General features: G+C 41.8%; 2 protein-coding genes across 3 annotated transcripts in view; both read left to right on the plus strand.

Moving 5' to 3' along the window:
- Positions 1 to 3,707, plus strand: part of adamtsl3 (ADAMTS-like 3) — a 183,190-nt gene extending 179,483 nt beyond the window's left edge. The window contains exon 32 of the mRNA XM_069711465.1: positions 22 to 3,707. Within this exon, the coding sequence (XP_069567566.1) occupies positions 22 to 140 (119 nt within the window). The 3' untranslated portion in view covers positions 141 to 3,707. The remainder of the gene's footprint in view (positions 1 to 21) is intronic.
- Positions 3,708 to 5,103: 1,396 nt separating this feature from the next.
- Positions 5,104 to 16,075, plus strand: part of efl1 (elongation factor like GTPase 1) — an 86,091-nt gene continuing 75,119 nt past the window's right edge. For both annotated transcript variants that reach the window (XM_069711468.1, XM_069711469.1), the window contains exons 1-7: positions 5,104 to 5,637; positions 6,351 to 6,418; positions 6,535 to 6,619; positions 7,571 to 7,704; positions 9,365 to 9,502; positions 9,676 to 9,893; positions 12,008 to 12,131. In XM_069711468.1, coding sequence (XP_069567569.1) covers positions 5,547 to 5,637; positions 6,351 to 6,418; positions 6,535 to 6,619; positions 7,571 to 7,704; positions 9,365 to 9,502; positions 9,676 to 9,893; positions 12,008 to 12,131 — 858 coding nt within the window. In that variant the 5' untranslated portion in view covers positions 5,104 to 5,546. The remainder of the gene's footprint in view (positions 5,638 to 6,350; positions 6,419 to 6,534; positions 6,620 to 7,570; positions 7,705 to 9,364; positions 9,503 to 9,675; positions 9,894 to 12,007; positions 12,132 to 16,075) is intronic.

Raw genomic sequence — 16,075 nt, forward strand, 5'->3', positions numbered from 1 at the left:
ACGTGTTTTGCTCCCGTGCAGGTGAATGTAAGGACTCCACCCAGTACTGCAGTGTGGTGAGACGACTGAAGCTGTGCTACGTGGAGATGTACAAGCAGAGATGCTGCGAGTCCTGCTCACAGGACGCTGACTCCCCCTAGTGGCAGTGAGCCGTTATGACCACGCAGTCGTTCAACGGATGGATAAACATGAGGCGAGTGACTGAGCAGAGACATCATCAGTGAGGACTGCACATATTTAAACTGGACCAGCTTCACTTCTTCAAAGGAAACTGAACAAAGCCTAAAAAAAAAAAAATAATAAAAAAAAAGGATGAAAGACAGAACGGGCTTTATTTTCTGATTTGGACCCAAACTCCTGATATGTGTTCACTATGTGGATCAAATCGAGCTTTTTTGTTTCTAGTGACTCTGATTAAAGGTTTCCTGATCAAACAGGATTACCGTCAGACTGTGGACTGTCCAACGGGCTCCACTGCTTTCTTCTAGACTGCACTCACGCTGATGTGTTGCTTTGCCAATATTCATTTCATCAGTTTTCAGCCAAAAATGACATAAATTGCTGATTCAAGAATTCCTCACATCACAGACTTAAAAACTCGCTGTCATATTTTTTTCTTTCTTCAAACTTATTTATTTATTTTTAGAATTGATCACAAGTTTTTTTTTTTTATAAGATGACGATAAAATCTAGAAAAGGATTGTCCCGTTTATTACTATTTGGGTCTATTTTTTCTGAGTTAAGACCATAATTTCTCCTCTCCTTCATGATTGTGAAGATTTGTGGGAACTCAGCAACAATACGACAACCTCCTCTGTAGAGTCAGGAAACACAAGGCAGATTGTAGACAAGAAAAAGTTATGTTTGTAAAACTGAGATTGAGTGACGACCCAAATAAGTTATTATTAGTTGTTATTATCACTCAATTATGGCAAAAACTACAAACGAATATGACTCAATTTGTGATGAACTGCCTGTTAACCCCGGAAGCTCAGGCTGTTTTTTAATTTCCCCAAATTCAGTTACTTAGCCACAAAACTGTCGAACCAAACCGAACAGTCGTGGGATTCATGGATAAGAAATACAACAAGTGTCTTCATCATCCTCATCAGCAGTGAAAAGGTCCAGTACAAACAGACATGTTAACGATGATAACAATGAGTCAGTCAACCTCATCTTATTGAACTCAAACAAATTTAAATCAACAAAGTGCAACGATGTCACATCCACTTCAGTGGTGTTAGTAGACACAGCCTCATCGTACTGGGACGTCCCAGGTTGGAGGGGTTCAGCTGGGATGGTACTCACGATGTCACATGGCTTTCAAGAGCTGCAAAGGATTTCTTTACTGTTGGTTCCATGATCCTGTTTGGATGTTTTAAAGTTTGGTAGACACACTGACATCCTGTTTTCTTCTTTGGCAGGAAAATGATCCAATTTAAAGATAGTGAGACAAAATATTCACATCAAAACTCACTTTCAAAAACTCTCTATTTGTAAAATCAGCCTTATTGAATGTTTGCCCGTTCAGTACCGATTTTCAGTTTTTATGTTCATGGCCAATATTTTTAAATGAAATATTTCTAATTTATCAGTGTGGCATTTATGTGATGGCTATGTTCAGGAGCGATATTAGCAATGGAAAATAATTGTATGGTTAAATATTAGGCAACTAGAAGATCGCGGTTACATTTGGACTGAGGTTAGAGTCATTAATTCAGCCAGTCGCAGCCCCGAACCACGATGTGGCAAAGGAGTCGAGAGAAAACAGAGGGATGATATAATTATCTGAACCGTGGGTCATTCAAGGAATAAGTGGTAGGTGTTCGTTGGGAATCCACGTCGAGACAGTCTGAGTTGTGGAGGAATTAAAATCCCAAAAATGTCCAAAATATAAAGATGCAAAGATGATTGAAGAGGAAGATGATTCAGGTTAGAGATCTGATGGCCGAGGGGAAGCGTTCAGACGCACTTTTCAGTCGTCTCACACATCTGACGGAACAGATAATCAGCTGATAGGTGCACAACTCTATACGCATAGAAACATTTTGATGGGTCTGTTTTTCTGCATTTCAACTACAATGATTGTGTTGAAGTCTCTGAGCTTTTCCAAAACATCTGTGACCTTCAACTGATGCAGACAGAAAACTGGAGCTGCTGCCGTGCTGAAGTACTGCTCACATCAGCGTCTCCATGTAAACACAGCTGAAGGATAGTGAGTCACCAACACCCAACTTCACTACATGAAAACCAGGATGCTTCTCGTACTGACACTGAACACTGGCACAAATATCCTCCAGTAGGAACACAATTCCTGGTGAAACAACTCGGTATCACAGCAAAACGTGAAATAGACACGCCTGTCCCCGAGAGGCAAAACGTGAAATAAGCACGCTTTGGCTTCTCTAGGCGTGAAAGTTACACATTTTCCTGTACTGGCTGAAAATGAAACCTGCTGCATGTTTTGAGCCATGTGATTCACAGGAAAATGAAACTCGTGGCGAAAACACAGTTGGGGTTAGGAAGTAAAAAACAACTCAACAACAGCGTAGTCACATCCTGGATTCAAACGTCATCGTCCCGCACGCTAGTCTGTGATTAATACTGCTGAAAAATGTCCATTGTACTTGGTCGCAATTTCTCTGTCGTGGGACTTTGGTCACATGATCCTTTGTCATGTGACATTAATTGTGTATAAGTTTCACACTTACAAAATGTGTAACTTTTACACCCAAACGCGTGTCTATTTCACGCTTTGCTTTAGTGGACAGGGCGTGTCTATTTCACACTTCACGGTATTGGACGGGGCATGTCTGTTGCACGCTTTGCTTTAGTGGACGGGTTTTGTCTATTTCACGCTTTGCTGTCATACTGGGTTGGTTGAAACCCGTTTGTACACCGAATCAAGCAGCAGAAGTCTCTCTGATTTATAAAAGCTTGGTTAGTCCATGTTTCTACATACAGCAGAACTGAAGACCATTCACTTGTGTGAAGGCACTGATCACAGTCACACGTCGCTGGTGAGAAAAGAGACGCTGCTGGTGGAGCTTCAGATGTGAAGGCATGAATTCATGTGTTCATTAACAGCACTCTGATTGTCAGCCGTGACAGTTTTGTAAAATAATTTCAACATGATGCGTGTAGAGCGGTCGAGAGGCACCAGCACAACACTGACTTTGACTGAGGGGTCTTTTCATGTTACCTCTGTGTTGGTTGCCATACCGATGTGCTGCGTTATAAAATGTCTTGTATATACCGTGTTCGAAGTGCAATATCGTATATTGAGTGTATGTAAATTGTGTGAGACTTTTATTTTCGTACGTACTCATGGTTACGGTGTCTTTTTAACTCCTCTTTAAGATCTTAGCATATAAAACACTTGTACTGTATGTGTTGACGGGGTGGTGTGTTCGCTGCCGCTCTTCTGGTTTTATTTGCATGAGTTTAATCGCAGTCTCCGATGTTTTATGAAAGACCACTCAGTGACATTCTTCAGTGTTTCTCCTCGGCTACTGACGACTATGCAATCCGTCAGACGTGGCGGCGTCACACTGCTGGTGGACGTCCGGCCTGACTGGAGGAACACCAGATCATTAACATGCTTCAGATAACAATGCAAAGGAATAAAGACAGTTTGATCACTTCATAAAGGTGGACCTCGTTTTTATTTGTATTTATTTGAAAAATAAAGATTTGATGAAGAAGCATTTTATTTGCCTGTTCATGTTTTTGGATTAAGTGCCTTACTTAAGGGCACTTCAGCTGTTTTTCATTCCCAGTCCAACAAATCAAACCTTTGGTCTTAACCTCCCGACTACACATGCCCCATTTAAGATGGATAATATGCAAAACACTGTGAGACATGAGAAGGTGAGCCCACAGCTCATTCAGTTTACAGTGAAAATATTCAACTAAAACTGTGTCAAACTCAAGAACAAACTGTCACACAATTAGTAAAAATACTCATCCATATATTCTTAACTTTTCATATATTCTTCCGGTCTTGTCAGTCACAACAACTGAACACATAGAAAACACTACAGGATACAGTTTATTTAATTTGTAGTGATTTAGGAAAGCAGCCGAAAGCTTGGGCTGCTCATAATGATCACGAATATTGTGTGTAACGAGGACTGAGATGTGGAATATAATCTTCATGGAATAAAACAATCAAAGCACATTAAGGTGAATCTAAAATACATTTTAAAATAAGGGTATACGTGTTGGTGCAGAGGCGGGCGGTGTCATCTTCTGCTGTAGTGTGCTGCATCAGCAGGGTGAAGGCAGCGGCTTTGACGAAGGAGCTGTTGGTGCCCATGACGACCAGCGGTCCATCACCTGCCCATGACTGTAGGCTTTTTGGAGTAAAAAAAACAACAAACTATTTATGGATGTTATTGTTTTTTCTTTACATTTCTCTGTACATAAAAAGGTGTATTCATTTATTTTGTGTAGCTAATATAACGTGTGTGTGTGTGTGTGTGTGTGTGTGTGTGTGTGTGTGTGTGTGTGTGTGTGTGTGTGTGTGTGTGTGTGTGTGTGTTTATAAACTGCTTTTTTTTTTTACCGTTTTCTTAAAAAATGTAATTATTGCATGCGTATTTGTAATTGTGTCTCAGTGTGTATTTATCTTTTCCATACTTATATTCCTAAACTGCTGTGACAACTAAATTTCTCCACTGCGGGAATAATAAAGTCTTGTTTTATTTCAACATTTAAATGGTGTCAGTTTCACACAGTGAACTAATACTAGGAGCTGCAGTTGATTTGTCCCGTCATCAGAAGTTTTAAACCTGGTCTTGGATGGTGATTGAGGTGTCGTGGTTTACTAAATTATCTCTGCCTATTGTGCAGATTATACATGAGAACTACCTTTTCTTTTTCATACTGTGTTGTTGTACTCAAATTGTGCCGAGACAACACAACCACGTGATATAAAGGCAGCAACATCTTTGAAATCGTAGCACGGCTTCCACGCAGCTAAAATATGAAGCGCGGAAAAGTCTTATTTTTAGCACGTACCCTGAACGCAGCACCAATGAAAGCGTGTGGGCGTGGTTATCTCGCCGTATCCACCATCAACTTCCGGGAAAACAACGCGAGTTGAGAAAGTCCACATGTCTCCGGAACATGTGCTTCTGACGGTTCTGTTGGGTTTCAGTCATCACGACACCGCAGTCCGCGATATTTGTTCCACGTGGAGACTTTGGAGCCGGAAGTCCGGTCTTCTTCTACGTCCTCTGAACAGTTTGGATTAAGCTAACCTCCGTGTTAGCAACTATCACCGGTCCCGGTTCCCGGTTCCCGGTCCGCGGCTCTCCGCCTTCACTGTGGGACTCCACTGTCTCATCAACGAGGTCCGTGTTTAGAAACTCCGGAGCGATCCACGGTCCAGCTACAGCCGGCTAACAGGCCTGGGAGCTGAGGACTGTCCCTTCACCGGGGCTGTCCGTTGTCCCCTCACCGGGGCTGTTGTCCCCTCACCGGGGCCGTCCGTTGTCCCCACTGTATTGCGGTATTCAGGGTGTCCGTCCCAGGTGTCCGCCATGAGACGCACCAGCCTGGAGAAGGTCGTCCTGCTGCAGAAGAACCCCGCTAACATCAGGAACCTGTGCATCCTGGCGCACGTTGACCACGGTGAGGAGATCAGCGGCACGCCGAAGTCCAGGGAAGACGGAGTGGACTCGCTCTTCGGCAGAACTTCAGAGCACCGAGAACATAAATAAGTCAACATCTCCAATCCTTGTTTTACACTTTTTAATTCGGCACACGTCATGTCTCAAAAAACACCCAATTTAATTGAATAAACCAGTTGTCCACGGTACAGATGTAAACACCGGTGATAACGACAACTTTATATCAGTGACCTTAAAGTAGCTTCACCTACACAGCATGATGCAGGGTGGATGGGAACACATTGAATATAACCAGCATAATGATCTTCACATATTGTTGTTTACCATAAGTTTTGGTACTCTGTAATCACACGAGTCAGCTGTTCGGTGATGTTTGGTGGAGCAAAGTGTTTTATTTAAGAAGATAGTGAGTCGACATCTCCTGGTTTGTTTGTTTGCAGGTGAAAACCCCTGATCCATTACACAGACTTTAGTATGTGTTCCTAAATTGGATATAATAGTTAAAGTTTGTATATGTTTCATTCATTTAGACTGTTCAACTGATTCAGTATCTGCAACTGAGACGTTTGATTATGAAGTTTAACAGAGAAAAGCAGCTCATCTTCACATTTGAAATTTATTAGAATTTATTGTAATGCAATAAGGGAGTTTTGGAGTCCATTTTTTTTCACTACAGTGTTTGTTTGTAAGTTGTTCCCGTCTGTGTCTGTTCAGGTAAAACCACTCTGGCCGACTGCTTGGTCGCAAGTAACGGCATCATCTCGAGTCGACTGGCTGGGAAGGTGAGCGACTTCATTTATCTGCAGAGACCTTTTTCACCGTGTTTTTTACATGCAGGATTCTCAGTTGAAGTAGTTTTGTTCATCATTTGTTCTTGTTTGTGGTGTTCATATCTCAGCTGAGGTATCTGGACAGCAGGGAGGATGAACAGATCCGAGGCATCACCATGAAGTCCAGTGCCATCTCTCTGCACTACGGACACGGTAGAGCCACTGTTGAATATTGATTTATGTAAACGTAACATTATGCCTTCAAATATTAAATAAAAACATAAATGATCTCTCAGTTCTTTAGTTTGTAAACAACAGAAACTCAGTGAGTTTCAGAGGATGTGGAGGTGCAGCGCTGCAGAGCTGCTGCTGTTGTCATGACGACCACCAGGATCAGCTGCAGAGCTTCTAACTACTTCCTCACCAATGTTAACAGATTCAGATGTTCTGGTCTGATTTTCTGAAATTTGGGGTCGACGTTTGCCTTCATATGAACGGAGGAGAAACAGCGCGTCCGTCTATTAAACTCACACTCATCTGAAAACCTGCAGCGGTGCTCAGCTTGTTGCTCGCTAAACTGCAAACATACGTCATACAGTTCTGCTGTGTAACAGTGTGACGCCATTCAAATTGCATTTATCACGATATACATTTATATATTGTCTGAAAATTGTAACTGGTATTATCGTGCTTTTTAATATCAACAGTTTTATGAATGTGTTTTCTGTTGAATGTCTGGACGTGATGTTGAATCATTTTCGTTTGTGCAGCGAGCGACAGGAAGAAGAAAAATATTGCATAAAACCAAACCAAACAAAGTACATTCAGTTGCTTCATTGAGACTTCAGCCTTATGCAGCACTCGGTTTCTTCCTCATGTCCCGAATCTGAGAGATGGCTGTTGTTGAATGCTACCAATTATTGTTGGAAATATATATTTTTTTATATTTAAATTTATGTTCTTCTTTAAAAACAAAACAAACAAAAAGAAAAAAGGCTGATGTGAGCTGCAGTGCTCCTGAACTGGAGTTTGACATTGTTGTCAATTATAAACAGAGAAATTGTGTTTTGAAGAAAGTGTGTGTGTGTGTGTGTGTGTGTGTGTGTGTGTGTGTGTGTGTGTGTGTGTGTGTGTGTGTGTGTGTGTGTTTGCGCCTCCCTTTAGGAGATCAGGAGTACTTGCTGAATTTGATCGACTCTCCGGGTCACGTCGACTTCTCCTCCGAAGTCTCCACCGCCGTCAGGCTTTGTGATGGAGCCATTGTTGTTGTTGACGCGGTGGAGGGAGTTTGTCCGCAAGTAAATATCATCGTTTACTCACTGTGTCATTGTGTAAGCTGCTAGTACGCTAAAAAAAACATTTATTTTACAACCCCGTTTTCCTAAAAAGAGTTGTGATGCTGTGTAAAATTTGCAAATCACATAAACCCACAATTAATTGCAAATAGACCAAAGATAACATATCAGATGTTGAAATGGAGAAAAATATTAAATATGTGCTTATTTTGAATTTGATGGCAGCAACACATCTCAAAAAAGTTGGGACAAGGTGAACAAAAGACTGGAAAAGGTGTGTAATGTTTAAAAAAAAAAAAAAGAACACCTGGTTGGACAGCTGGACCGAGATCATTGAAGATGGACTGAGGTGAAGTGGACAACTGTCCTGAGGTCTGATGGATCACAATCTGATATTCTGTTTGGAAATCATGGACGCTGCATCCTCCAGGTTAAAGAGGAGAGGGACCATCCAGCTTGTTATCAGCTCAGTTCTAAAGCCAGCATCTGTGATGGTACAGGGATGCATTAGTGCACATGGCATGGGTAGCTTGAACATCTGGAAGGAAGCATTAATGCTGAATGATATATTCAGGTTTTGGAGCAACATATGCTGCCATCCAGACAACGTCTCTTTCAGGGAAGGTCTTGTTTATTTCAGCAGAACAACGTCCAACCACATTCTGCACGTATTCCAACAGCATGGTTCTCTAGTAGAAGAGTCCGCTGATAAACTGGCCTCCTGCAATCCAGACCTGTCAATCATTGAAAACATCTGGAGCATCAGGACATGAACAATACAACAAAGGAGAACCCTGAACTGTTGAGCAGCTGGAATCCTCTATCAGGCAAGAATGGGACCATATTTCACTTTCAAAACTCCAGAAACTGGTCTCCTCAGTTCCCCAAGGTTTCCAGAGTGTTGTTAAAAGAAGAGTTGATGCAGCTCAGTGGTGAACATCATCCTGGAACAACTTATAGAGATGTGTTGCTGCATCAGATTCACAATGAGCAGATATTTTTCATTAAACAATACAATTTGACATGTCACCTTTGGTCTATTTTCAATTAAATATGAGTTTGTGATTTACAAATCATCACATTCTGCTTTTATATACATTTTATACAGCATCCCAACTTTTTTGGAAACAAGGTTGTACTATAAAGCCACATGCATTACTCAGCACATTGAATTTTATTGTATATTTCAAATGAAACGATGACCATGATGTTGAAGTGAACTCAGATTTAATTTAAGGTTGTTTACATGGACTGAACTGGAGTCGTGGAGGAACTACAGCTGAAAACAGTCCTGGTTGCATGTCCATGACATCCTGCAAAAACATGAGATTGAATGAGAAACTGAACAATGTCCAGAGGCAGTTAGCTTTGTTCAATGGGGTCCAGAGGGGGCAGACTTTGTGCTGGGGGGTGGGGGGTGTGATGCTTTCAGCTTTAATACCACAGCCTCACCTGGATCATGACTGTTGGATGTTTAAAGTGTGGCCACACAGCAGGAAGTACTCCGCGTGGCTTCACTGGTCAAAAACATTGTAAAGGTTGAGTTACAACTCAAAGATATTGGAAGGGCAGCATATTTGGTCCATGATAACTTAAACTGAAATCTACCCACCAGTGCAAAAACAAAAGTAAAAAAACCAACAACACTGTTTCCTGTGTGTAGACGCAGGCCGTGCTCCGCCAGGCGTGGCTGGAGAACATCAGACCGGTTCTGGTCATCAATAAGATCGACCGACTCATCGTGGAGCTGAAGCTCTCCTCTCAGGAAGCGTACGCTCACCTGAAGAAGATCCTGGAACAGGTGAAGGCTGCAGCGCTCATCTGACAACACATCTTACTCTCTCAGTCCAAACATGGAGTTCAGTTGTACTTTATTGTTCAACAGCCTTGAATTCTGCTGACGTACATTTGGTTGACTAACAGAAAAAATGTTTTGTCAGTGTTTCATTGAGGAGTGTAACTTCTTCCTTGTAGGTGAATGCTGTGACGGGGTCGTTGTTTACGTCCAAAGTGCTGGAGGAGCGAGCGGAGAAAGAGGAGGAGAAGGAGGAGAAAGATGGCGAGCCGTCGATCGGAGGTCAGGTTTACGACTGGAGCGCCGGGCTGGAGGAGGTGGACGACTCCCACCTCTACTTCTCTCCCGACCAAGGAAACGTGGTGTTTGCCAGCGCCATCGATGGATGGGGCTTCAGGTGAGGCTGGTCCCTTCGTAAAGGGGAAAAATGTGAGATTTTTAGAGTTAGACATTCAGAAATGCACTAAAACTATCCATATACAGTGAACCCTCGTTTATCGCGGGGGTTACGTTCCAAATAGAAACCGTGATAGGCGAAATCCGTGAAGTAGTAACCTTTATTTTTTTTACAATTATTATACAATGAAATACTCCGTAATACATTGAAACCAAAGAACAAAACCTTTTTACAAGCCCAAGCATTTGTTTAACAAATAAAAGTACTGTATAAATGTTTTTTTTTTACAAATAACTACTGTACTGTAAAATAATAATTTGAATCATCAATACGAACTGAAGGCTTCAAATTGCTGAGATCGGCACCGCCCCACTGCGACCCGAGTCATTGGATTAGAACGGGAGGAAATGAAAAATGATTATGAAAACAAATACAAAGTACAGTAGGACAAATAGTGACTCGTGTATTTCACTGCTCTTCTGACTGAGCCGCTGCATCCTGACTCCGCTCTGCAGCGGTTCTTTCTTCTAAAGCCGGCGGTGCAGGTGTGGTTTTTCGAGAGAAGAACATAGTTATCGGTAGTTGTTGTCGCTCTTTTTTCTTCTGGGCAAAAAGATTCTTATAAACCGACATGCCACCATCGATTATTTTTAATTTGGCAAGCTGTTTTACGTACGTGTACATATTAAACCGCAACGTTATTGACAAACAGGTAGAGAAGAAGCGGAGAGACTGTTCAGCCAATCAGAATGCAGAACATAATGCACGATGCAAATCCGTGAAGCAGCGAGACCGTGAAAGGTGAACCGTGTTATAGCGAGGGTTCACTGTAATGTGAAGAATAAGTGTTCACATTTTGTTAAACACATATTGTGTTGCAGAGATATGAGCTAAAATTGGCATGCTAACTAGTTATCCCCAGCCCATCCTGTCTGGTCTCGCAATACCCGTTTTTACCACGGGAGGTGATAGTGATTCACTGTAACTTCCAGTCTGCTGTCAGTCCAACATGAGAGGAAGAGGAAGTTGTGTTCAAACTACAGACTGAACTGAACTCTTTTATAAGAGTTCATAGGTTCAGGTCTGTAAAATGGTTCTGATCCAGAAGTGTCTTCAGCTGCAATACCAGCGAGTGCCACTAGAGGTCGGCTCCAAAAAGCCTCCGGCTCCATAGACTCCCATTCAACTTCTCTCATCAAATCCAAAGTGAATAAAATGTGTCCATCAGTTCTCTCGGTGTTGTTAGCTAAAGTCACTCCTTCTTATTAGTTTTCTGGAGGTCCATCTGAAAATAATCCCTCATTCATTAGAAAAGAAGATTCAAGAACACCTGTTTTTGGGGGCGTGTCTGTTTGATTGACAGGCCTGTGGTGCAGTCAGGTTACAGCTATCGGTGGGCGGGACGTAGTATCGTCAGGTTTCCTATCAGATCGGTCAGATCCACCGCTGGCTCCTCCCCCAGCTCGTCCAAATATGGTCACTTCCTGCTCCAAACCGCTCCGAACTAGCAAAGATGGTGACGGACAGAATCTGAACTGGAGGATTCGTAACGTTCACAAACCACCAATGACATCACTGATGGTTGATGACATCACTGATGGATGATGGTTGGATTTTAAGGACTTTATTATTTCAGTTAATCTCATGCTAATAATATGGAAGAATTAGAATTGAATAAATGAACTCAGCCTCCTGGGGTGGGTTCACATTTTTACCTCTTACGAGTGTCAACAGGGACCCACAGTTTATTTTTGCCCTCTCCGTGGTTAGTTCAGCCCTGGACCAGGGTACTCTAAATTAATATTACTGCTTCCTACATATGGAAAATGTTTACTTTGTCCAGCAGATGGTGCTGTTATCTCAGATTTAACACATCTTTATATGATGTGATCAGAATAAACAGTCTGCTGGTTTTCATCATAAAAGGCCAATTATGTAATGAGGGACTTTCAAAATAAAACACTTCACCCTAACATTTCATGTAATTAACAGATAATTCAGTTGCTTTTACAACATGAAATAAAGTCCCTGCTGATGGAGATGCTTCAGTTGTCAGTGAACCTGCAGAAAATGTCAATGGAAGACCAAGAGTTTTTTATTTTGGTGTTTTTCAGCATTCAGCAGTTCGCCTCCATCTACAGTCCGAGGATGGGCATTAAGACCGCGGTGCTGCTCAAAACCTTGTGGGGAGATTTCTACCTCAACACTAAAGCAAAGAAGATCATGAAAGGAGCTCAGGTGATGTAACTTTGAGTTATCATGGCGGGGGCGGGGGTATCCTCGGTGCAGATGATTAAATAGCAGCAGTCACCAAACAGAGAAGGATCGATCAGATCAAACCTGATTGAAAAACCTTGACAATGCCGTAATTTATCATAGAAGAGGGACGTTGCTGAAAGACAACTTTGTCCAAAACCTCAGATTTCAAAACAGACAAGATCAAAATGGGTCTCAGATTAGCTTCATCTGTAGGTTTCACATCATCCGTCTTTATTAGAGGACGTACTGTTTGCATGTTGAAAATAACCTGGAATCATGTCAGAGTTGCACTTCCTTCTTTTTAGTCAACAGTATGAGTTCAGACTGAGCGGGTTGGTTGGTTATATGACTCGAGTTTAGTGACGATGTCTGAGATAGAAGAGCAGGTGGCATTAAATGAAATCAGGACATCATCAGCACAGATGGGAGGGAAGAGTCTGTCCGAGATGCATCAGAGAAGAGAGTAAAAGCAGAAGAGCTGCCGTTGACGTCGAGAGGTCAGACACGTGAACAAGCAGGAGATATTGATTCATACTTTTTCTGCTCAAAAGTTACAGACACAACACCATAAAACCCAGATTCATCTACCACATGTTTTAAAAGGGAATAACAGCCAGTTTAACAATAGGCTACAACAGCCTGGATAATTGGCTTCATACATTTACCAGAGAAATGTACAGTAAAAGTCGGCATTATAAGCCTGACGGGGTTTTAGCGTTGCTTCCCACAGATGTCTGTAAACGGAGGCATGAATCTACATTTTGATGCTTTTAGTTGGAGTCAGATGCTCTTCTGAGTTCATCAGCCAACACCGATGACATCATCTGAAGATGATACCAAATTTATTTCATTTTTATGGTCTACAGATGTCTCTTATTAGTGCACCAAACTCAGACTCTGTCTTTCAGATGGTGGTGAACAGTTTAGCCTTCAAAATCCTTCATTTAAAAGCAGTGAGGAGCCAGTGATTTGGTGGCTGGGTCCATTAATCTTCTCAATTACAAGAGAGAGGATCTAAATATGCAACACAAAGAGCAGGTGGTTCACGAGCAAACAAACCTACCGTTACAGAAACAGGCGAACAAAGGGCTCCACTCACAAGAAGCTGCCGTGAGATTACAAAAACAGCCGAACATGAACACGAGGAGCCAAATCGAGCCGAAGACACAAAAACTGGCAAAGTCCAAAATACAGAAAGGAACAAAAAGAACACGAGGGAACGAACCAGCGAGAAAAACGGTGGAAACTTACTCAAGAGATGAACTGAGGAGGAGTGAGGAGAACACATGGAGTAGGGAGAGGAGGACAAATGAGGACAGGTGAAATTAATCAGGGCAGAGTAGATAATCATAAAGGGGGGAAACTCTCAAGGGGAGGAAGTGAAGGACCTGAAACGACGTGAAGACACGAGTTTTACAAAATAAAACGGGAAGCTGAGGAAACACAGATACGTCCACACAAACTTCTCTTAAGTCTTTTATAGGCATCACATTTAAAATGTCTTCACATTTACAAAATCAAAGTCAGTGACAACATTAGAAATACTTTCTTTGTACTCTCAATTAAATTAAAGTCACAGACTCTCATTTTTAATGCATTTTACAAAATATCCTATTCTACAAACACACGAACGATTAAAGAACATTTAAGAAATTAAGAAGATTAAACTGAACATAACCATGAATCACATTCATTCAACTTTGTTTCACACAATATTTTTCCCTGATAATTATTTTTGTACAAGCACTAATTAAACGTTAACTGATGTTGCACCACAGAGGATTTGATGTATTTGAAGATCTGTTGAGTTTAATTTACATTTACAAAATACAACAAAGTTGGACAATTACCCTTATAAACATTATGATATTAACTTTACCCTTTTCATCCGGGACGTTCCTGCTTATCATCGCCATGAGTCTTCTTCTTCTTCTTCTTCTTCTTCTTCTTCTGCTTCTTCTTCTTCTGCTGCTGCTGCTTCTTCTTCTTCTTCTTCTGCTGCTGCTGCTTCTTCTTCTTCTGCTTCTTCTGCTGCTTCTTCTTCTGCTTCTTTTTCTTCTTCTTCTGCTTCTTCTGCTTCTCCTGCTTCTTTTTCTTCTTCTTCTGCTTCTTCTTCTGCTGCTGCTTCTTCTTCTTCTTCTTCTTCTGCTTCTTCATCTTCTTCTGCTTCTTCTTCTTCTTCTTTTTCTTCTTCCTGTGGGCGGAGCCTGAGCACCACCATCTGTCTGTGTGGCTCAGTCAATGTGACATATCTTCCGCTGCAAAGGATTGTGGGTCAGAACATCCAGAGTATCATGCTGACCTGCAGACTGCAGATGTAGTAGAACATCCTGGTGCTTTGGTGTCCTACATTTAAAATGCTACGTACTGGGACGTACTAGATCTGTTCCTGGTGTACTAGATAGTGTGATAGTTTGGATATCGGTCAGGAAGAGTCTGTGTGTTTATCAGGGTGGACTGTAAACTTTACCCGTCATCAGTCAGCTGTTGTTCATCTCTCAGATATCGAATGATGAATGTTTCAGCGTGTTTCCTGTCTAGCGATGGAGAAGTTGACTTTAAGGCCGTGAATGAAGTGGAGAGGATTTTAGAAAGCAGCGCACTCAACGGGATGGGAAGGTTGATTTTGATCTCAGCTGTGAAACATGTGAAATGTTGAATTTTATCAGGCTTAAAGAGAAATTTGTGATTCACAAGCAGCCTACCTTGAATCAGACTCGGCAGCGCTACAAAACATGCAGCCAGAAGTGACACGTTTCTATTTGAGAACATATTCAGACCTCTTCACTCTGCACGTTTTGTTGTGTTGTATATTTAGATTTTAAATGAATGAAGCTTCTATTTTTCCCATCAGTCTACTCTCAGTTCTACAGAATTTTTGCAAACCAATTAAGAAATCAAAAACAAAAGTTCCTCATTTACAGTAGTATTCAGAGCCTTTGCTGTGGCTCCACTTTGTGGTCAGAGGCATCTTGTTTTCTTTAATAAACCTTGAGATGTGTCGAGAACATAATTGGATTGAAGACGGCAGTTCACAGATGCTTCTCATCCAATCTGACGAAGCTGACAGGATCTGTTCAGTGTAGATTAACGAGGAAACAAAAACCAATTTTATCTTTTTGAAATTACCTTTACAATAAAATAAAGTGCCGGCTGTGGCGTCTGAATACTTTCTGAAGCAGCTGTCTACCTGAACCATCCCAGCCCACAGTCAGTGAGCAGTTCACTCAAAACCACAGTGATGCAAAACAAGAGATCAAGAAATCTGGTGGAAACGTGGAGCTGAGGGCATCATCAATATAACATTTGTCTCACGTCCAGGCATTAAGTGCGATATTGTTCCAGAATCCCTGGTTATGAACGCAGACTAAATATAAAAATGCTCGTAGCTTCAGGTCTGAAAAATGGTTCCGATCCAGAAGTGTCTTCAGCTGCAATACCAGCGAGTGCCACTAGAGGTCGGCTCCAAAAAGCCTCCGGCTCCATAGACTCCCATTCAACTTCTGTCATCAAATCCAAAGTGAATCAAATGTGTCCATCAGTTATCTCGGTGTTGTTAGCTAAAGTCACTCCTTCTTCTTAGTTTTCTGGAGGTCCATCTGAAAATAATCCCTCATTCATTAGAAAAGAAGATTCAAGAAGACCTGTTTTTGGGGGCGTGTCTGTTTGATTGACAGGCCTGTGGTGCAGTCAGGTTACAGCTATCGGTGGGCGGGACGTAGTATCGTCAGGTTTCCTATCAGATCGGTCAGATCCACCTCTGGCTCCTCCCCCAGCTCGTCCAAATATGGTCACTTCCTGCTCCAAACCGCTCCGAACTAGCAAAGATGGTGACGGACAGAATCTGAACTGGAGGATTCATAACGTTCACAAACCAACGATGACATCACTGATGGTTGATGACATCACTGATGGTTGATGTC

This window comes from Brachyistius frenatus, unplaced genomic scaffold, assembly GCF_029030835.1.
Source record: "Brachyistius frenatus isolate BFR_SWC_R1_liver_20210118 unplaced genomic scaffold, ASM2903083v1 Contig_100, whole genome shotgun sequence".
NCBI lineage: Eukaryota > Metazoa > Chordata > Actinopteri > Embiotocidae > Brachyistius > Brachyistius frenatus.